Consider the following 15,909-nt stretch of genomic DNA (forward strand, 5'->3'; position numbering starts at 1 on the left):
GCAGCAGCAAGTTAGCAACCTTGCAAGACAGGTTGATGGGATGTGCAGACAGGATATCACAGATGGTGATATAGGAGCTGGCAAGTCTATTAGCAGAGCTAGTCTCCCTGGGAACTAGACAGGTAGTGGTGGGGGCGTTGAGAGCAGTGACTGCTATTCAACTCTGACCCTTCCCTCTGTCCCCTGCTGCTCCAGCTCTCCTGCCCTTTCATCATTACCTAGAACTTTCCTTTTGTACTTGGCTCCTTTCATAGGGACTGGCCTGCTGGTGAGATGCTTTAATTTCCCCCTAGCAATCTGTTAGCCTTGTAGTGCTTCAGGTGCTATAGAGTGATGAGATGGAAGGAAAGCATTGATGGGTTCTAGCCAGAAAGGAAGTGCAGTCATTAGTATCTGGGCCAGGGGCAGGTCATGCACAGTTTAGCCTTCCTGGGCTCACTGCCAACAGCACTTCATAACTTTGGAGGTCATGGATAAGCTAGGAACCTTGTTTTGTTATTTTGATTAGTCAGTTTATAGGAATCAACAATGTTTAGTGAGAATTTGTTGTATTTTCCTGTAGGTGCAGTACTAGCAGAGGCCTTTTGAAATTCCTTTGCCAGACACTTCTATACAAAGGAATTTCTCCTAGGAAGTGGTTCTTAAATGCAAAGGTCAGATTAACAAATTTTAGCAGATTGTAGCAGTGAAGTGGAAAACATCTAAATTGTAATACAACACATTCTAGATTGATAGGGCTAGAAATGTACTCAAAATTGTGTTCAAAAGGCAAGTTACATTTTTGTAGTATGTCCCATTAATAAATAGAATGCATTGTTATGGGACCAAGGCCTTCATTCTCTAGCTCAGGGGTCTCCAAACCCAGGCCTGGGGGCCAGATGTAGCCCACGGTGAGCCTCTGACCAAACACAACCGGAGTTGTGCTTGTGGGGGGGAATTTAAGTATGATTTATTTATTGGGCTGTGTCGGTGCTTGGAGTAAACCTGGACCTTTGAGCCCATTCATTCATCTTAAGTTTCATATCTAATGTATTTATATTAATTTTTTTCCAGCCCTCAACACTGTGCCAGATATTTGATGTGGCCCTTTGGCCAAAAAGTTTAGACCTCGGCTCTAGAGCAGTGGTCTTTAAACTTTTGTGCCCCAACCTAATCTGTAAATAAAGCATGACAAGATGTAGCGCCCCCCCCCCCCCAGGTTCTCTTCACTGTTTGCTGTAACCAAATATTAGAGAGCAGAAGTTACCATGAATGCTGGCACTAGAGAAAGCTACTCTAGTGCAGTTGCTAAGAACCTGACCAGGACTGGGTCAGAGGCACCTGGTACCTGAAGGCATCAAGCCATAGGCCCATCTAATCAAGCTTCTTGTATCACACAGCTGCCCACCAAATGCCCCAAGGAGCATACCAGATAACAAGAGACCTGGTGCCCTCCCTTGCATTGGGCATTCTGACATAGCCCATTTCTAAAATCAGGAGGCTGCACATACACATCATGGCTTGTAACCCATGATTCTAACCCCAGAATCTAGGGTTCTACCCTACCAGTAACATCAACTATAATTTTTCCTTACACCTGATTGCCTGTGGACAAATGTACCCCAACCAGAACTTTTACCTCTAGATTAAAGCAGAGGTTGTAAACAGCATTAACGGATATTAGAAAGAACACTGTCAACAGCGTATCAAAAGTTTTATTTCAAGAGCTAGATCAATTAATTGAACAGGACAATACAAAACATTTACAGAGCTAATATACAAAATAAATATTAGGTCTTTGAAGTGACAGTTCAAGTTACAGAACTATATCATCTCTTTAATGAGGAAAAGAAAGGATGCTGTAAGGCATCTGAAAGTGTGATTCTTTTGGCAGGATCATACTCCAACATTTTTTGTACAAGATCAAATAGATTTTCATGGTCAGAATTGTGACACTGCATGAATTCCTAGGAAAAAGAAAAGAGAATTAACACCGACTCCAAACAATAAAGGGCTACTGCTTGAGTATGAAGGGCTCTCTCTTACCTTCAGTGGCTTACAACGCCTTGTAACATATCTGCCAGCCGAGCTATGCTCATCCCAATCCAACTGGTCATGGTGGAAATATTTACGCTTTCTGTTAAGGTGCAAAATTTAGAATTATTTGGAGGGCAGTTAAGTGCATTGCTAGAACTAGAATTGCTGGGCTGATAGTTTGTATACAAGGCATGCATTTTATCATCCTTCCATAAAGCAATTTGCCTCTTCACCCACAAAAGCTGGCCCCACCCATGTCAGCAACCACCCCACTGCTTCAAGCAAAATCACTGACTGGATAGGACCACTAGGCTTTTCCGCCCATCCCACATCATTAATCCTCTCATATCAAGAACCTCACCACTACCTTTTGCAAAAACCCTAATGAAAAGTAAAACAATTAAGCAACCAAGTGCCAGCTTCCACTACAAGAGCAAAAGTTTCAAGACTGGTTTCCAGCTGAATGGTAATAAAGTGAATTTCAGTACATATGGATAACATCTAAACTTCTACAAAACTTACAACTCTAATACAGACATACTTAAGCACATAGCTGTCATAAATCTAACTTCAGAACATTTTCCAACTTCTATTCAAGAAACAAAGGTTGAAGCATTATCTGTACTTGAACTGGCCTGTTACATTTGTGATAAACCTAGACCATTCATATAGTAAAACAAGTTTCAGTTTTCAAACAAGGCGGCTTGATTTCTAGAAGTTAGTGCATATGTCAAAGCCAACACTGCACATGGAATGAAATTTGGGGAACAGTGTCCTTAGGGGAGCTTTAATTGCAGAATTTACCTTGTTTTCTGGACCATGTGAATTGGCAACGGCCCCAGTATCTTTTCCATCATTGCCAGATGCTCTTTGCTGTCATGTGTCTAAAAAAGGAAAACAGTATTTACGTACAATTTTCTTGATCAAAGCACTAGAAAAAGGAAAGCTAGAGCTACACAGCAGAGTCAATAGTTTGAGCATGCATTGATTTCTCTGGCAGCTGCACTTAAGAATGGAGGGTATCTAGTAATTAGGAGAATTTGTTTTTGCAGAGAAGCTCCTAGCCAAACCGAAAGTTCCTACCCATAGCTGAAACTTGTAACAGTTCATTGAAGTCAACCACTGGTTAGAAGACAAGGATAGTAGATACCAGAACAGGGCAAATACAGTAAGGCCCTAAAACCAGGGGTCAACTCAGCTAGGTGCACAGCCAAGTTCTTTCCCCTTCTACTCCAACAGCAACTCTGACAGTTATAATAGGTTGCTTTTCTTTTTAAGAACTGGAAACAATCTGTCCTACATCAGGCAGTACAACAGTTCATATGTTATAGCTTGATACTGGGGGCCATGAACTGGCAAGTCATAGGTGCCCATCTCCTGATCTGGGAGATCTTTTTGTTCATTTTGTGTAGTAACTACGTGATTTCTGAAACTAGTTCAGAGTCAGTATGGGAAAAGTGTAGCAAGTGGAAGCAGTATGATGAAAAGACTGGAGGCCTAGTTGGCAGAATGAAGGAACATCAAAACAATATGCTTGAAGACAACTGCAATCAGTTAGTAGGCGCTTCTAGGAACAGAAAATCCAATGCCTATAACTGCAGTGGACTAGTGCCATAAAGGCCAAATATGTCTTCCTAATAGTAACCTCTGCTGCTTACAGCCAATGTTTTTATAGTTACATACCGGAAATACTGTGAATCCAAGGTAATATTCAATGAGAATGCAGCCGATACTCCATACATCGCATGGTTGTGACCATCCCAAAGCTGTGAAGAAGACAAAGTTATAATTTTATCTCATGATAAGCAGATTTCAGGCCTGCAGTATTTGCCTTTGCTAAAAAATCTTCAGCCCCAAGGTTCACCTAAGGCAGGTACAAAATAGTAGCTGGGGGCAATACATTCAAGCTGCTGACTCAGGGAGCAGGGCCAGTTACCAATTTTTAGATCTCCAAAGGAGGCTTGGAGAGCAAGAGTATGCTGGTACATGCATGGGGTAGTGCAGCGCCAAGCCCAACACCAAAAACTGGCAAAGAGCCAGAATAGGAAAGCAGTGAGAAAAGAACCACAAATGGGAGGCAGATGATGGCTACACTTATGGTGTGCTCAAGGAGTCCCAGGGCTCCTAGAACACTTTAAAAGCTGATGACATACAGTATTCCTACAAGTCATACATGAGGGATGAACTCCACATATGCAGATCTACATTCAATCTTATCATAGAATCTCCAATTGAACAGCTTAATTCAGAGGAAAGGGGAAAGATTTTTAGCTCTTGCTCTTATTGATGAATGGGAAGTCCACAAGTCCCTTACTGGTCTACCAAACAATTTAGCATATCCCAAATATATCCTCTGACCAGTGTTTCCAATAAGGGGTACACGGACCACCAGCTGCACAGTGTCAGAACATCACCTTTGGACATTTGTCAATTACGTTATGTCATCACTGAACTTCCAGGTTGCCAAGCTTCACTGCAGCTCCTTAGCTGCACCCCTTAGGGCAGTGGTTCTCAAACTGGTGGGTCATGACTCACCTGTTCGTGTAAAGGTTCCCCCACCCTTTAAGAGACGGGGAAGGGGAGAGGCAGGGACAGGTTCCTGTCCCTACAGGGGGGTGCTTTCATTTTATGTAGGTAGGGCTGTAGCAGGTGCAGAGAGCCCTGGTGCAGCCCTCCCTAAGACTTAGAATCATCAGTAACAGCCGGTGCAAAGCACTTCCATTTTTCAGGAGGTGCTTTGCGCCTGCTTGTAGTGAACGTTCCAAGTTTGGGGAGCGCTGCAGTCTGCTGCAGCCCTACCTACATAAAGTAAAAGCATGCCCGTTCTACCCCCGGCAACACATCACTGCCCTAGACTGCCCCACAAAGACTGACTGAGGGAATAAATCTCAAAGTTTGAGAAACACTGCCTTAGAGAACACTAGGGAATGTTGCCTCTGACCACCCTTGTTCATCTAGTACAGGGGTGCCCAAACCCCGGCCCAGGGGCCACTTGCGGCCCTCGAGGACTCCCAATCCGGCCCGCGGGTAGCCCCCAGTCTCCAATGAGCCTCTGGCCCTCCGGAGACTTGCGGGAGCCCTTGCTGGCCCAATGCAACTGCTGTCAGTGTGAGGGAGACTGTTTGACCTCTTGCATGAGCTGTGAATGAGGGCTCCCTCTACTGCTTGCTGCTTCACGTCTATGATGCAGCAACAAAGGAAAGTCTGGTCTTGCTTTGTGTAAGGCCTTTTATAGTACTTGAGCTATTTTGCAAGACCATATTCATTTATATAAGTTACATCTCTAATATATTTATGTAAATGTATGTAAATTTATTCAAATTTGAAATAAAATTCTTTTTATTCCTGGCTCCTGACACAGTGTCAGAGAGATGATGTGGCCCTCCTGCCAAAAAGTTTGGACACCCCTGATCTACAGTGTAATTTATTCACCAAGTTTTAGGAATTGGCAATATGAGAAGCTTCAAGAATGGCAACCAAAAATTTAATCACAATGTACTGCCCAAGATAATAATAAAATAATAAAAAACTTTATTTATATCCCGCCCTTCTCCCCAAAGGGACCCAGGGCAGCTTACAACATATTAAAAACTTAATTTAACCGCAAAGAAAAACATATTAAAACACATTAACAGATACCCATAAAAACATTAGCCAGATAAAAAGAGCAAAACGCAGCAAATCATAAGAGACCTGTAAAAATACTAAAAGATACAGAAAGGATGTTTAAAAAGGCAATGAACTTGGAAGGCTTATTTAAACAAAAAGGTCTTCAGGCCTCACCGAAAAGTCTCAAGAGAGAGCCATTCTCAAATCAAGGGGAAGGGAGTTCCATAACATTGGTGCCAGTACTGAGAAGGCCCTATTTCTTGCCGCCGCCCCACATACCTCCTTAGGCAGCGGCACTTGTGAAAAGGCCTTCTCTGATGACCTAAGAGGACGAGCCGGATTGTACGGAAGTAGGTGATCTCTGAGATACCCTGGCCCAGAGCAGTATAGGGCTTTAAAGGTCAAAACCAGCACCTTGAATTGGGCCCAGAAACGAATGGGCAGCCAATGCAGTCCCCAGAGAAGCGGGCTGACAGTCAAACCACCTAGCTCCAATGACCACACGGGCCGCCGCATTCTGCACTAATTGCAGTTTCTGAACCGTCTTCAGGGTCAGCCCCACATAAAGTGCGTTACAATAATCTAACCTCGATGCCACTGTGGCATGGATCACCATGGCCAGGTCTGCACGATCCAAGTAAGGCCGCAGCGGGCACCAGCCGAAGCTGAGCGAAGGCCCCCCTAGCCACAACCGCCACCTGGGAATCCAGGAGCAGCTGCAAATCCAGGTGGACCCCCTGGATCAAGAATAAATGAAAGCCAACAAGATAACCCTTGCCAACTCCTGAGATTTTTAAAGCTAAGCTATGTTAACGCTAGTCACCCTGAGGGCTTTTTAGGGAAGTAGAAAGGTAACATACAAATACTCGAATAAATACCAATGCACACTGGAAAAAACACTGAAAGGGGTTAGTTTGGTTTTCAGAAACTTCAGGGCTAAAGCAATTTTACCTAAATGCTCGTTCTTAAAGAAAATTGACAATTCAAAATACAACAATTCTGGATTAAAATGAAGTCTTGTCTACTCACCCAGAATTACTTCAGGAGCTCTATAATGTCTTGTAGACACAAGAGTACTATGATGTTCAAAATCATATGTTGCACTTCCAAAGTCCACAACTTTGATATCTGGATGTTTTACTGTACGTTCATCACGTTTCTGAAAATGTAATACAAGTTACGACATATACAAACAAAAAACCAATGGCAAATATAGTATAATATAAAATTGTTTAGTTACCAGTTTGGGATTATACTTTTCTGTGTAGTCAGACTTCACAAATAATATGTTTTCAGGTTTCAGATCCGTATGTGTTAGCTTATTCAAATGCAGAACTGCAATAAAAAGCATGTGATTAGAGATCAAATATGACACTGGTATACCTTCCTTCCAAAATGTTTAGGATATGCAGATGAGGGGCAACTAACTTTATACCTGTAACCTAAGAAGTTAAGCAAACTGCATTACATTTCTTGTCTTGTAAGCTAGTAACTGCTTTGAGTCTTAGAAAGAAGCAACACAGAAACTCAAAAAAGATGTGGTATATGTACTTACAGTTCACAGATTTGCAAATCTGGTATGCCATCTGCCTAATGTGGTCAAGACTGAAGGGCAGAAAACTGTTTTCCTTAATGAAGTCATATGTACTAAGTCCCAGCAATTCAAACACAATGCAAATATGACCATGATGTTCAAACCACTCCAACATCTGGACACAGCAACTGCAAATACAATAAGGGCATTCAGAAGCTATTACAAAATAAAAGGCTTTGGGGTGTAAATTAAATGAGATGCTAACAAACCTTATTTAAAAATACAAGGTAATAATTGGCCATAGTAAACAAGGCAAGGACAGGAAGCATTTAGCACACCATTAGTCCCAAGTTATTACTTTTTCTTCAGAAGGGAAACAAAAAATGAATGCTTAAAAGAGTTCCATTATTGTATATACGTACAATGTGTTGTTTGGATCCAAGTCATTTAAGTGCTCCAACACTTGTATTTCTGAACGAGCTGCTTCTGTGTATCTATCAACATTTTTAACAATTTTTACTGCTACACGTCGGTTTCCCCTAGAAAAATGAAAGTTGTGACAAGTCACTAGGGTAACTCCAGGACTTCACTTATAACAAGGCAAGATTCTACAATGCATTACGCTCACAATGGGCAACAAGAAATTTGTTTTATACTAGAGAACAAATGCTCAAAGAACACAGATTTAATTTCAGATCCTGGAAACAGGTTTTGTATATTTCAGTAAACACTTACATTAGCAATTTTTAGTATTATTTATGAAGGTGTACGAATCTGCCCTGAACCTTAACTACAGTATTAAGTCAAGTAACTGACAAACGTTGCTTTTGAGCAAGACCAATCAAATACTTATTTCTTTTAAATTACGTGTCAACCGGACCATTTATACATCTAACAAAGTGCAAACAACCATTAAAAACATGTCCCCTTACCAGGCAGTTTACGATTTGCCTTTTTTTTATATACGAATGGTGAGAAGTCAGAAGGACAAAATGAAACGAATATGCATAAATGTAGTTTGATTTATACAGCCAACTATTTCTGTTGGGGGTTAACACTATAGTGTTAGAAGTGGTGTTTCAGAAGAGTGCTGGAGACAAAAAAGTGGCACCTTGTAGGTGTTATAGGAATGAATAAATGGTAACAAAAATACACAGACACACAATCATTTACAATCCATGATCTCCAGACTGCTGAAATTACTAATAGAAAAAACTATAACTTACATTTTGTGATCAATGCACTCCACTACTTTTCCAAAAGCACCTTCACCCAACATGCCAACAATTTCATCTAAAAACGGATGGAGAAAATCAGTTACAAAGCAAGGACATATTTTCATTATTCAATACACCATGCTATGTTCTAGGCTGTGCCGCTATGCAAAAAGTAACTATGAATCTTTTAAACATTTAATTGGACAATTCTTCAAGACAGTTACAGCTATCTCATTCTAAATTAGCTTTGTTTACTATATAGGATGTTCCAATTAAAATTTAACTTATGTAATAACACCACCACCCCCCAGAGAAAAACAAAAAACACAGAACAAAAATCAAAGAAAGAAAAAGATTTCAAAAGACTCCTGACTTCTAATCTAAAAGAAATTACTCTATCTGAAAAGTGAATAAGTTTTGAAAAATATTCTATACATCTTGCACTTAGTACGTCTCCACTCTGACAGATCAGGTGACCCTCCTCATCATCCTCTACACTCCTCGATCTTTTCCTTCGATGACTCCTCTGGTAACGGCAAGTGCGCGGCACCAAGATCATCCAGCCAATCAATATACCCGAGTGTGAATTCAGGGCAGAATACGAAATTCATTCAGCAGGGAGATATTCAGGCATTCAGATACGCGCCAGGCCACAAACGGTTGGCAGGAACAATTTCAAATTCCCCAGAATTTCACAGGGCACATAGTTTAGGTTACAGGAGAAAAACATGGCAAGGAACAGATTTTCAGATAAGATACTTCAAGTGGCAAGGTAACAATACATTATATTGCTTTTAAAAATATGGTTCACTAGAAAAATTAAGACGTGCAAATAAAATGTCTACTATAATGCTGTCACATAACAAATGCTAGAATTTACTGACCTATAAAATTAACCTTACTAGTAAGCATGGAATTTTTACAATGTTATTCTTTAAATTGCTTCTTCATGTATTTTTAATTTAAGGCTCTATGCAAATAGTGTCCAAAACCTGCTTAACTGCACACAAGGCACCACAGTGTTTGAAGTGGTCGGTACATTCCACTTAGGCGCCCCAAACAGTATTCACTGCAGATGATCGACATTATCAGCTCTGACAGCTGTGATCACCTGCCAGGTGGAAGGGAGTGAGGAAAAGTGTGTGGACCAAGTCCAACAACTACTCCTTACTCCTGCCAATACATGCTACAGCAGCACTCAACACTGTAAGCCCCATCCCTGAACAAATAATCAGCTAGCCCAGCTATGAACAAAAACCAGTTTCTATGCACAATCACCCTTGCCGGACTGAGGTGGACTGAGGTGTATATCTTGCTTGCCTGTTCTACAAAGGTTACCAGAGTCCCTAGTAAGGAGGGTACAAGAGTCAATCCTAGAACATGCATCAGTATTTGTTTAAAAGATATTGATTCCACTTAATCTTCATATTGGTCAATGACAGTTTTTTAGACTCAGAAAAGCAGCACAACTTAGCCAGCATTTTGTTACCATTGTTTCTATATAGCCTGTCTAACAAAGTCTTCTTCTTTACCACATTTTCATCAGTTGCCCGATTCAAGTATTCAAAATTACTGGAATACCATCTTAAAAACAATACTGATAGTACTAGAAAGAAGTTGCCTAAGTGCTACACAGCTTTTCATTTCAGGAACACAAGTACAGCTCCGACTCCCTTCGTGTGCTATTGTTCATGTGAACAATTATAATTAAAAGTATTCTAAATAATGCATACCTTGTGGGAATGATGATGCGATTTACCATGATGACTCTTGTGCTTTCTTTTGTAACTGCTTCTGCCACTACGACCAGATGACTTGCTACTATGGTTGTGATAACCACTTTCATAGTCTCTGCAACGATGCCTGGTGTCAGACAGCTGACTATAGTTGCTTCTGTATTCTTCAACATAGCGACGTTCATGCTGATCAGTTTCATGGAAAGAACTGGCATCTGAATAAAGGCTAGGGAAAAGAGCCACACACAAAATTGAATCTAATGCAGACTACTGAACTCAGAATCAAATAATTTTCATACATCACACAAAGAAGAGTGACCCAACTTATTGACAAAGCCATTTTTAATCAACACACACTTAAGAGACTTCCCATTACTGAGGAAAAAATTATTTACCTATCATAAATCTGGGTGTTGTATTTGCAGCGCTTGCTCTCATGGACACTGCTGTATGACTGCTTTCTCTTGTGGTGGCTGCTGCCTGTTCTGTCATCGCAACACTGTTTTTCATCCCAGTCAGAACAATAAGTTCGTTTGGAATACCGCATCTATATGTATTTTAAAAAGAGTCATCCTTTAACATAGGTAAGCACGAACAGAAAAATCAACAGCTTATACTATAACTTGGTGCTTGCAAATAAGGAAAACGTTTATAACAATTTCCGTAATGTCTGTATTTACATTCCTGTGCTACAGTATTTATACAGCATCATCTGTATACAACATGCCTGATAAACAAGAACTCAATCTCAGAAGAACAGGCACAAGACAGACAAAGCAGGGGTGGAAACAGGAAGAATGCAAGTTCACGTATTTTGGTTTATTTACAGTATCATATGGGTAATAAGGGGTAAGGCCAAAGGCTTCAGAGAGAAGGTAGGTTTCAATGAAGCAACTGAAGAAAAAGAGGAGGAAATGTGAGGTCAGAAGAGATGCAAGGAGGATGCAATTTAAATAGAGAATAGGTGGTGCCACAATGTTGAGAACAGGGCATCCAACAGTTCTCAGGAAAAGCACTGCTACTAGAACAAAGATGTCAGGTCCCTAACAAATTCTTGTCCTGAGTAATGCAGGCTAGTCAGGGATCTCTGGGAACTGGTAGAGTCCTCAAGATGCAGTAAGAAATATCTGTGACTTTGTAACTAAATAAAACAAAGCATACATCTAGTTTGGATCCCCAGCACAGAGAGCAAGATCTCCCAGTCAATCTGCACAATGCAGAACATGAAAACAAAACAAAACAGTCACTACTACTCTTGCTGCAGATTTCACCAGTATCTAGGCCTATACAATTCCTGCATAATTTACACTGAGTCACAAATTTGTACCCACATATTGTTAAATATTCTAAAGCAGAAGCAGTGTATTTTACCACCCTCACAGGAAGTTGCAGTCTTAGTGAGTCAGACCATAAAACGCATTCAGTGGAATGTTCTTCCATGTGGGATTTGCATACTAAACTTGGGAGCCTAAGAATAATTACAGCTGCGTATATTCTGCTGAACTCAACAGGACCTCCAAGTAAACAGACGTTTAGAGACATTAATTATTATTAGAGTATAAATCTGTGATTTCCAACAGCATGCTGGTTCTAAACAGGAGCACTTAACTATGTGGTTCTATAAGTGGTCCTTAACCCCAATTTTCTTCCTAAACACAGTAATAAGGCACAAACCATATTCCTCTACACGCAATGGTATGCCACTCCTTTCACATGTGAAACCAAGATCAGCCTCCGACCCACAACTGATACAAGGTCAGTTGGTGGGAACCAAGGACAGGACCTTTACTACAAACATGACTCTTATCCACAGGGATTCTGTTCCATGGTATGGGGTGCCAGTCTCCGGAACACCCATTCCCATGGACCACCCCCCTAGAGCCCCTCTCACCTCCAGTGGGCTCTTGCTGGGGGGGCAGACCCTAAGTTTGGATAAATGAACCTGCAGATACAGGATCTGGAGATATTGCCCCCCCCCATACAGTGATGGTGCACTTCAGAGACTTCCTTTCTGCGATTATAATCTCTCAACTTTAAATAAGCCGTTTTATTTTGCTGCTTCATTTCAATTTACTTTCAAATGCTACTTTTTAAAAAACAGATTTTGCTTTTACTGTGCTGTATGTCAGCTCTGGAAGGTTTTTCAACATGAGAGATGGTGTACAGTTCTTCATATAAAAACTAACCTCTTTTCTTTCGGAGCTACCCTAAAAAGAACAAGTGTGACATGTCTAAAATCTGAAAATAGGACTAAAGTTGATGGATGCAATTAGTCCATAAGCTTACAGAAAGATTTTATTATGTTAAACACATAATATTCATGCAACATAAGTGAATGTTATTTCACCTTGAAAAGAAGTATCAGTTATGCCCTTCAGAAAAGCATAAAACTCGCTCAAGACTTTAACCCATTTCTGCCCAGCCCACAGGTGTACACAATTGGTCCCTGTTGCATATATGAAATGTTGGGCAAAAATGGCTTAATTCTCAGCAATTATTTCAAATATAAAAAGACAATAACTTGCATAGTCAACCTTGAAAATACTGTCTCTCAAATGAACCATTATTTATTCCAAGACAGACTCAAGTAGCAATATGTCTCCCATGATTGAGACATACAAAATTATGCAGGGGATGGACAGAGTGGATAGGGAGATGCTCTTTGCATTCTCACATAATACCAGAACCAGGGGACATCCACTAAAATTGAGTGTTGGGCGGGTTAGGACAGACAAAAGAAAATATTTCTTTACACAGCGCGTGGTCGGTCTGTGGAACTCCTTGCCACAGAATGTGGTGCTGGCGTCTAGCCTAGACGCCTTTAAAAGGGGATTGGACAAGTTTCTGGAGGAAAAATCCATTATGGGGTACAAGCCATGATGTGTATGCGCAACCTCCTGATTTTAGGAATGGGTTAAGTCAGAATGCCAGATGTAGGGGAGAGCACCAGGATGAGGTCTCTTGTTATCTGGTGTGCTCCCTGGGGCATTTGGTGGGCCGCTGTGAGATACAGGAAGCTGGACTAGATGGGCCTATGGCCTGATCCAGTGGGGCTGTTCTTATGTTCTTAATAGGCTGATTATGTACCCCACCCCACAACTAGTATGTAATAGGCAACTAAAGATGGAGCTGCATATTGTAGGAAAACTGCAAGAACCAGCTAATGGTGCTACATAAACTCCAGGTCTAAAGCCTGCATCCCAAGACTTGCCATAGACATATGTACTTTTCCACATCAGAAACACACAGTATGAAGAGGAGCACAGGTCACCCAAATAATTGCCTCTAACCACTTCCTAAAATACCCAAAGCCACTCTGCACACGTAGCCTTACTGTCTCAGTGGACACCAACACTACCACTTCAAACTTACTCAATGGGAGTGTATATACATGCTACTTGTGTACCTGAATCCTTTCCTACTCCTAAGTTTTAGAGCTATACCCATATCTTTCTCCTCTGACCTTCACAGCACTTTCCCCCCATTCTATGTTAGCAATAAGAACAGCCCCACTGGATCAGGCCATAGGCCCATCTAGTCCAGCTTCCTGTAACTCACAGCGGCCCACCAAATGCCCCAGGGAGCACACCAGATAACAAGATACCTCATCCTGGTGCCCTCCCTTGCATCTGGCCTTCTGACATTGCCCATTTCTAAAACCAGGAGGTTGCGCATACACATCGTGGCTTGTACCCCGTAATGGATTTTTCTTCCAGAAACTTGTCCAATCCCCTGTGGAACTCCTTGCCACAGGATGTGGTGACAGCATCCAGGCCAGATGCCGTCACCACATCCTGTGGCAAGGAGTTCCACAGACTAACTACACGCTGTGTAAAGAAATATTTTCTCTTGTCTGTTCTAACTCTCCCAACACTCAATTTTAGTGGATGTCCCCTGGTTCTGGTGTTATGTGAGAGTGTAAAGAGCATCTCCCTATCCACTCTGTCCATCCCCTGAATAATTTTGTATGTCTCAATCATGTCCCCCCTCAGGCATCTCTTTTCTAGGCTGAAGAGGAAGGTGCCCCAGCCCCGTAATCATCTTAGTCGCTCTCTTTTGCACCTTTTCCATTTCCACTATGTCTTTTTTGAGATGCGGCGACCAGAACTGGACACAATACTCCAGGTGTGGCCTTACCATAGATTTGTACAACAGCATTATAATATTAGCTGTTTTGTTCTCAATACCTTTCCTAATGATCCCAAGCATAGAATTGGCCTTCTTCACTGCCGCCGCACATTGGGTCTTTATTAATACCCAATTATTAAGACATTAAACTTCGGGACTTGAAAATCATTTCACGCAAACCTCTGAAGTATCTTACTATAATCTTCCTAGTTCCCTGCCCTGACATATTTGCACCCACCGCCTATAGCCCCGCGTTCTTTAGCGTTGGGACCCCAATGGAGTCACAAAAAGCCTCAGTTGTGGGGTTGAGACAGCTCACAGGAATGAAAAAGACTGAAGGCCACAGGACTAGAGCTCCACCAGGTAAAGGGGAGGCAGCTGGTGTATCCCCTTCAGGCACCAGCTGACTGTGACCCAATCCTGCCCAGGTGATTAGCAGGTGTGCTAAAATGGCTTCCACTACTGCCAGGCTTCGTGGTAACTCTGCTGTCTCTGATAATACTCTGAGATGGCGAACAGTGTTGGGAGGGCAGGGAGGGGGCGGCGATGGGGGTGGGTAGGGTCGTGGGAATGTGTGGGAGCAACAGCGGGGTCCCCAATCTCATAAATACTCATGTATTCTTTAGGTCCTCATGGGGTCGTGGCGGGGAAAAGGCTGGAGACCACTGCTACAACCCCTCTGTCTGCACGGAAGTAGGTGAACGCTTCCCCCCCTTACGGGGTTTCCCCTCGCAGTCCTTGCTCGCCCCGATGGGACCGCCTTCGCGCCTGGCTTCCTCGCCTGGCCCGGCCCGCTTGTTTCCCTACGGAGCGCTGTCGGCTGCACGAACACGACGTCCCCCACCCCCACCCGAGCCCCCGCTCGGAGACTCGACCTGGAAGGCCGTGACGGCGGCAGAGGGCGAGTGGCAGGCGCCACCAGGGCACGCGCGCCGCCCTCGGGAGGGGGCCGCGCCTGCAGTACAACGGCAGGGCCGGCGGAGCCATCTTCTCGCCTTCCGGGAACGTTCCAACAACATGGCGGGCGGGCGGGCGGGCGGGCGGCCAGCCAGAGCACAGACCAAGGACGGCGCCGGCCTCCCAGCCGCCCCCCTCCGGCGATGCCCCAGCCGTGGAGGGGGGCTCCCCCTGGCGTCATCAGCTGCCTTGACAGCGCCCCACCGCGGAGACTCACCGTTCCCTCCTTCACGGGCTCTCCGTCACCGCTGCCCGCCACCTCGGCCTCTGTTCGCCAGGCGCTGCTCTCCGCACAAAATGGCGCCGGGCAAGAAGCTTCTCGAAAGCCAAGGGCGTCACAAAAGCTGCGCATGCGCGATAGTGTGACCACCACCTACTCCTCCCCCCGCTATGGACAGCCAATCACAGTACAGTAGCGACAGAAATGGGGGGAGAAACGAGGATGGTCACCTGCTCCCCTGCAGCGTTAACGGCTCCCCCTACAGTGCTGACAGAGAAATGCAGCCTGGAGGGGGAGGGGAAAGGACGGGCGCAGAGCGCTCCCAACGGTTCTGAGGGGGGGAGGGAATTAACCCTTTCCCCGAAGCTGCTGTGGTGACCTTCATGTCACCCTCCCCACTGCAGTGGGTGGAAGGTGGCTGGAGCGCAGCAGACCCACCTCAGGACCACAGCACTGGCTTCCGGGGTGGGGGGGCTGGCACAAGTCCTCTCA

At 43.4% G+C, this 15,909-nt stretch overlaps 1 protein-coding gene across 2 annotated transcripts; it reads right to left on the reverse strand.

The window, feature by feature from the left end:
* Positions 1–1,676: 1,676 nt before the first annotated feature.
* CLK1 (CDC like kinase 1) lies at positions 1,677–15,515 on the reverse strand. 2 transcript variants are annotated; one of them, XM_066619363.1, is made up of 13 exons: positions 15,415–15,515; positions 10,508–10,659; positions 10,110–10,338; positions 8,812–8,902; positions 8,386–8,452; positions 7,582–7,698; positions 7,181–7,347; positions 6,866–6,960; positions 6,655–6,784; positions 3,700–3,782; positions 2,821–2,900; positions 2,026–2,116; positions 1,677–1,946 (listed from the first exon to the last, which is right to left on the reverse strand). In XM_066619363.1, exons 2-13 carry the CDS (start codon positions 10,657–10,659, stop codon positions 1,809–1,811), a joined length of 1,440 nt encoding a protein of 479 aa, XP_066475460.1. In that variant the 5' UTR covers positions 15,415–15,515; the 3' UTR covers positions 1,677–1,808. The 2 variants fall into 2 exon arrangements, with proteins under 2 accessions (XP_066475460.1, XP_066475540.1); XM_066619443.1 differs by lacking the exons at positions 8,812–8,902; positions 10,508–10,659; positions 15,415–15,515 and having other exon boundaries at positions 10,110–10,197.
* Between the last annotated feature and the right edge of the window lie 394 nt (positions 15,516–15,909).

The sequence above is a fragment of the Tiliqua scincoides genome, chromosome 1 (genome assembly GCF_035046505.1).
Source record: "Tiliqua scincoides isolate rTilSci1 chromosome 1, rTilSci1.hap2, whole genome shotgun sequence".
Taxonomy (NCBI): Eukaryota; Metazoa; Chordata; class Lepidosauria; order Squamata; family Scincidae; genus Tiliqua; species Tiliqua scincoides.

Bases quoted from the DNA above. Each gene is read 5' to 3' on its own strand.
- CLK1 (XM_066619363.1), bottom strand. From the start codon at position 10,659: ATGCGGTATTCCAAACGAACTTATTGTTCTGACTGGGATGAAAAACAG. The intron at 7,699-8,385 runs GTAAGTTATAGT...TCATTTTTCTAG, and splicing joins GAGTGCATTGATCACAAAAT to GGGAAACCGACGTGTAGCAG. The intron at 6,785-6,865 runs GTAACTAAACAA...TTACATTTTCAG, and splicing joins AAAAGTATAATCCCAAACTG to AAACGTGATGAACGTACAGT.